Source organism: Etheostoma spectabile, chromosome 24, assembly GCF_008692095.1.
Source record: "Etheostoma spectabile isolate EspeVRDwgs_2016 chromosome 24, UIUC_Espe_1.0, whole genome shotgun sequence".
In the NCBI taxonomy this organism is placed as follows: domain Eukaryota; kingdom Metazoa; phylum Chordata; class Actinopteri; order Perciformes; family Percidae; genus Etheostoma; species Etheostoma spectabile.
In genome coordinates this window covers 13959324-13965323 of record NC_045756.1, presented here as the reverse complement: position 1 = coordinate 13965323, position 6000 = coordinate 13959324, and the positions used below count along the sequence as shown (strand labels likewise).

Sequence of the window (6000 nt, the reverse complement as noted above, 5' to 3'; positions counted from 1 at the left end):
CGGCAGCGATAAGAGTCTCATTAGGTAGTTAATGACAGGCATAAAGGACATGACATTACCGCTGTGGTAATGTCAGAAGCCGTTGCCAGCTGTGGCCAGCCCTTTATGTCTGCTATTTCTCCAGCTGGGGCGCCGTCGCGCTCATCTCCATAGGAAGTTCCTTTAAGCGGATCAATTGTGTATCACGCCGTGTTTGTCGCCCTTAGTGCCTTTAAATGTTAATAGTTGTCATGCAGAAAGACCAGCCAGCACAGCAAAGAGTGGTGATGAATCCATGTGACTTTTTTCTAAGATGCCTGCATAATTGTTGTTGTTTTGTTCTTTTCAAACTGATGAGCTCTGTCCAACAGAACATCTTCAGGCTTTTAAGTCTCAGAGTTGTTTGGATTAACTTAAATGGGAAATGTCAGAGAAAGATAACAAAGCAATATGAAATAAAATATGCTTAAGAATCCACTTTCAGAAAAAGAAGCCAGGGTCATACATCAGTAGCTGCAGTGGTTGTGCAGAGAGAAACTGAGGGAAGAACAGCTTACATAGTTTATTCACATGATAAATTTGGATCTTCGGTTGAGACGTGATCCAAAACCTCTGTGTAAACTCCCATCACACACCACGGTTGACCCATCTGCTCCTAATAACACAGTGCTTTCTCCCACTTCACATTCCGCCTGCAGCCTGTTCAACATGTGTCTGTTTGTGCGCACGCGTGATGTGTTTTAATGAGCACATTGTTATGCCTTTAGTGTATTGCATGTGTTTTCTTGTGATAGTGCGCCTAAATAGATTTAGAGGCAGAGGGAAAATCATACATTTCACTTTGTGTTTTCTGTGTCCCTTCTTCTGACTGCATGTGAGTTATAGAGTGTGAGAGACACTTGGTAACACACATGCACACAAGAAAACAGAGTGGGAGATGCGTGTGTGTGTTTGGTATGTTGAAAAATAAGCATGGAAAGCATTGATCTGTGTGTATGTCTATGTATATGTTTGTGAGCCTATGTGTGTGCCTGCGCACATGTGTGTGTGCCTGGGCGTATGTGTGTGTGCCTGCGCGTATGTGTGTGCCTGCGCGTATGTGTGTGCCTGCGTGTATGTGTGTGCCTGCGTGTGTGCGTGGTTCCTCTCTGACAGCCAGTGAGTAGTCCCAGAGTGTGATCATCCTGTCCAAGGTCGAGGGGAGTTTGTTAGACACATCCATCCATCAGCCTTAACCCCAGTCCTGTATGCATGTGGATGTGTGTGACTCTGCATCTGTGTGTATTAGCAAATCTGCGTCTGTGTGTGTGTGTCTGCATATTTGACAGATACTGACGCCTGAGCACCCAGACATAACATGACGAGGCCCCCCTTTGGGTGCTCTCTGCGCCTGTCCCTCTACTGTCTCTGACACTCTGGGTGGGATGGCCGTCTGGAGACAGCAGACGGGACTTACGGCGTTTTTCCATTAATGTTACCTGCTCACCTCGCCTCGACTCGGCCGCGGTGCCCCGTCCTCCTCTTCCCGTGGCAGATTAGTACCGCTGCGGCTGGTCGTCATAGCAGGAAACTGCCGTGACCTAACGCGACACACACACAGAACATCAAAGGTGTGTTGCTTTTGATTCTCGGCAGCCAGAAGACTTACTCCTTTCAAAAGAAGCTGGAGGTAGCAAAAAAAAAAAAAAACGCTGGCTAAACTATTTAAACACGGCGGGTTTGCTCAGGACACCCCCTGCAGGTTTTCATGTCACTTTTTGGCATCGCCTCAGCTCACTTGGTATCTTGACTGAGATGGTACTTACAAAAAGTACCCGTTAGCAGGTACCAGGGACTTCTTTTTGTAATGGAAAACCGAAAAAGTCCAAGGGGGTACCATGCAGTGGAAAAACACCCTTAGTTGGTTTTGAGCAATGACATCAGTTATTTAACTGACTTTAATTTTTATACTTATTATACAGTGCTGTTTATGTTCTGAAATATGGATAGAAATGACTGAGCAGCAGTATAACGCTTCGGTTTCTTGTTTAAAACAGTGTCTCACTGCTATTAAAGGTGCACTATAAGTTCCTGCATGGTCTCGTCTGTTGATGTTCCAGTCTAGTCTGGTACATAACCCCATAAACTTTTGTATGGATCTGTCAAAAAAGCTATAAAGTGCAAATTAGTGGGCTTTAGACATGATGTTAGGTTCATTTTTACCTTTTAGCAGAGCAAGTCTAGCTGTTTACCCTTGTTTCCAGCCTTTATGCTAAGCTAACCCGCTGCTGGCAGTAGGTTCATATTTAGCGTACAGACATGACCATAGTATCAATCGTCTTCATGTAATTCTCAAGAAAAACTATTAGCTTCTCCTTACTTCTCTTAATTACTGGAATATAGGCCTAATGGAGGGTCATTAAAGATGCATACAGACACTATATTTCGTTACATTCTGGTTCTTTTCTGCCTTTGTTGCTTATCACCTCGTCTCACATCTGTTTTTCCTGGGCCTCCCTCACGTATGCTACCATGGAATAATAATACCTTAAACAAACACTAGGTGATTAATATGTCCTCTTTACAGTAATATAAGGTCTGAGGATTGTTTCATACACCCACCTTTGACCTGAGCTGTGTTGTGTTTGTTTCTGTAGAAACCACCACGCCGGTCGACACCGCCACGCCAACTCTGCCTGCTGACATTGAAACCACCACTGTCCCCATTTCGACTACAGGTGAGACCAGGAAACAAAGACAAGACATACTGGATTGATAGTATTATTAGAAAGCAGTAATAGAAAAGATGAAAACTTTTTTGAAAGGGCTGTATGACATCATGGAGAGCAGCTGTGAGTGCTTCTCTATCTGAAATGATTTCTCACACCTCGGTGCCCTTTGGCTCTCGCTCTGACTCTCTTTTCCTTCCTCACTGCTCTCCACTTTTACAGTTGCCACCTCTCCTCCATCAGACAGCGTGTGTGACTTTGACCACGGCCTTTGTGGGTGGACGCACGACCCCAACGCCCCTCTGCTCTGGTCCCTCCACAGCCACGGTGAGTCTCCTCAACAGTCAGGCGAAGATTCTGCGTGACCACTGTCCGGTTAGCAGAACGACTCCGAGCTGCTTCAGGGAGCGTTGGTTTATCGGACAGTCACCTGCAGGGGTTGTCTGGGTGATTTTACAAAACAGTGCAGTTAGCAGCTCCGGCTGATTACGGACATCTAACATGGGATCTTTGCTGCAGAGCTTTTATGTATGCAGCTACAGCAATTCCATCTCGTCGCCGAAAATTGCACCAACACAAATGCATTAAGTTTATTTTATCAACTTCACTCAGTCCAGACAACACACTAATTAAATGAAGTCATTCTCCTTGTGCATCTTCATTGAGTCCCTTTTTCAATTTGATTAAATTTATTCCTTAAATTGAAACCAGTCTAATTTAGCAGCAACATCGTCTGCCAGCCGCGCCGCTCTTTCCTGAGCGAATGAGAATGAAAATGAATTGAGGGAATGAGAGGGGAAACAGGCGCCGCCATCGCCGTGTCAGGCACATCCAGACTCACGCGTGACATACACCAGTTCTCCGCTCGCTCGCTTGTGTGTCAAAACGTGCAACGTCTCTGCAGAAAGGAGTTTAGACCCAGTAGCTCCAATTAAGTTCAGAGCAGTAGATTCCAAAGACGAGCTGTTATTCCCAGTCGTCTGTTACTGCCTCTCCATTACCGCAGGCACATCCCAGATGATGCTGTGTAGACCTCCATCTACTTAGACGCTCCATGAAGAAATAATCATTCATTTTCCCTTTTTATACATATCCGCGGATCAAAAGTGCAGCTTTTGGCGTGTTATTAAAAACTATATAAGACGTGTCCTGCTGGGTTTAGGGAGTTCTTTTTTTAGCACTATTTATAATTTTTCTTGGACAGGGTAAGGGAGTGTTATCCCAACCTTGTTTTAAAATTCATTGGTTTTGAGCAAGTCTCCATGAAAGATTAAGCATCTCTCTAGCTGGAAAGAATTAAACAAGAGGTTCAGCATGCCCCACCTTTTTTTTTTTTGTCAAATTTGTGATGTCACCTGGGTCGTGTTCAGCAGGGCAATAGATCTCCCAGCGAAGGCAGAAATGTTCCTGAAGCATGACCGATTTAGGTCATAGCCGTCTTTGACAGGGGGCTTCAAAGCAGCTTCTTTCATCACGGCCGGACTGGAAAGGGTTGCTTGGATTAGTACGGTTGTGGCTTTCATGTATGGAGTATCATTTCCAGCCGTTTTGACACACCGTGCCAGCCTTTGATTTTCCTGTCAATGTCAAAGGTCAGAAATCCCAGCCAACACAGGATCATTATTTCACTGCTATCAAATCGCTGTTTAATCCTCTAAAGAGTTCCTTTTCTCATGTGATCCAGAAACCAGGATCTCCTCACCTTTTGACCTCAGGCATGAAACCAATTATTAGGCACAGAGTTGGAATTAGCCACCATATTAGTCGTTATTTGGCTTAATATATCCCAACTAGTAAAAACATGCTAAATAGAGGCTTCATAGAGTGAATCCTTGTTTGCTTCTCACTGCAGGAGACTGCTGTGAAATGGATTAATAATGCTCTGTTGTGGCTGCTAACAGCGAGGCAGTCTCGATTATGAGCAGTCTGGCGAACAAGAGGCACAACAATGGGGGGTTCACTGCAAGACGCAGCACTTCCAGGTGTAATAAAACACCTCGTGGACTCACAAATATGATTCACCCGCACATCCTCTATAGTTGTATACACACATGCAGTAGTCTATATACACAAGAATGTGGAACAAGGGGGAGTACACACACACACACACACACACACACAACTCATTTGAGGGCTGCGAAGGGCCAAGGGACACACTGTCACACACTACTGTCACACACTGTCTGAAGTGTCACACACAGGCGAGTCTGGGCGTATGTCGGCCAGAGGGAAGCTGTCAAGTCGGTGGAAGATTTGTTCCTCTAGATACTGCTTGTCGGATCTGCTGGAAAGACCGCACACACACACACACACATATACACACAGATATACACACACAGCGAAAGGTTATGGACCCAGTCACTCAATAAGTTGAGCATGGCCGGATGTAACTGTAAGGTACTTTGGATAAAAAACAGATGCTGTGCAGATAAACCTTGTGGTGTTACTGGGAATCCAAAACTGAAACAGACACATTATGGGAAATACCTGTATGATCCCTGATTTGCCGCGGACTACTTTTTTCTTGACAGAAAGGCACACACAAACACACACAGACAGTTGTACACGATAAAACAGGTGATTTAATCTGCAGATTGTTGATACTGGACAATTTCCCACAGTGCCCACTTAAGAAATTCTTCACCAGACGCCTCTGTGAGTCAAGCTCACACACACACACCACACACACACACACACACACACACACACACACACACACACACACACACACACACACACACACACACACACACACACACACATTTATACACACACACACACACACCTACTCACTCAAACACACTGTAGGCTCACCAATCTCTCACAATGGAATTCATGTCGGCATCCAATTTGCAAACTAAACATCCTCTGGTGTAAACAAATGGAGTGGCGTGCGTTTTGTTGGGACTTTTCCGCTGTTGAAGTCATTTACCTGGAAGGGAATGAAGAGAAATAGGCCCCGAGGGTCTTGGCTGGAGTTCTGGTAGCGCTCCATGTAAGAATGACGCTCTCACCGGTCCTATTCTTCCATGTGTTTATATTTGTCATTTCCCTATTGTTTTGTGTGACTATTGTGTGGTAGCGATCTCGTTCCTGTTAACACACCGTGATTCATTTCTTTTTTGTTTGAGATATCTGTAATTGTGTGAAAACATACTGTGCACATGGGTATTTATGTGTCTAAATATGCCTGTATGTGCAAACAGTACTGATTTATGTCCGTGTGACTGTATGCATACACAGTATGTGCGTGCACCATTTGTGCCTCACAAACTCATACCAGCAGCTTCCATTTACAGTGGTTACCAGTTAT

General features: G+C 44.8%; 1 protein-coding gene across 2 annotated transcripts in view; it reads left to right on the top strand.

Moving 5' to 3' along the window:
* The window catches only part of nrp2a (neuropilin 2a), a 61011-nt gene that overhangs the window by 43638 nt on the left and 11373 nt on the right, over positions 1-6000 (top strand). For both annotated transcript variants that reach the window (XM_032506369.1, XM_032506370.1), the window contains exons 12-13: positions 2616-2696; positions 2910-3014. In XM_032506369.1, the coding sequence (XP_032362260.1) occupies positions 2616-2696; positions 2910-3014 (186 nt within the window). The remainder of the gene's footprint in view (positions 1-2615; positions 2697-2909; positions 3015-6000) is intronic.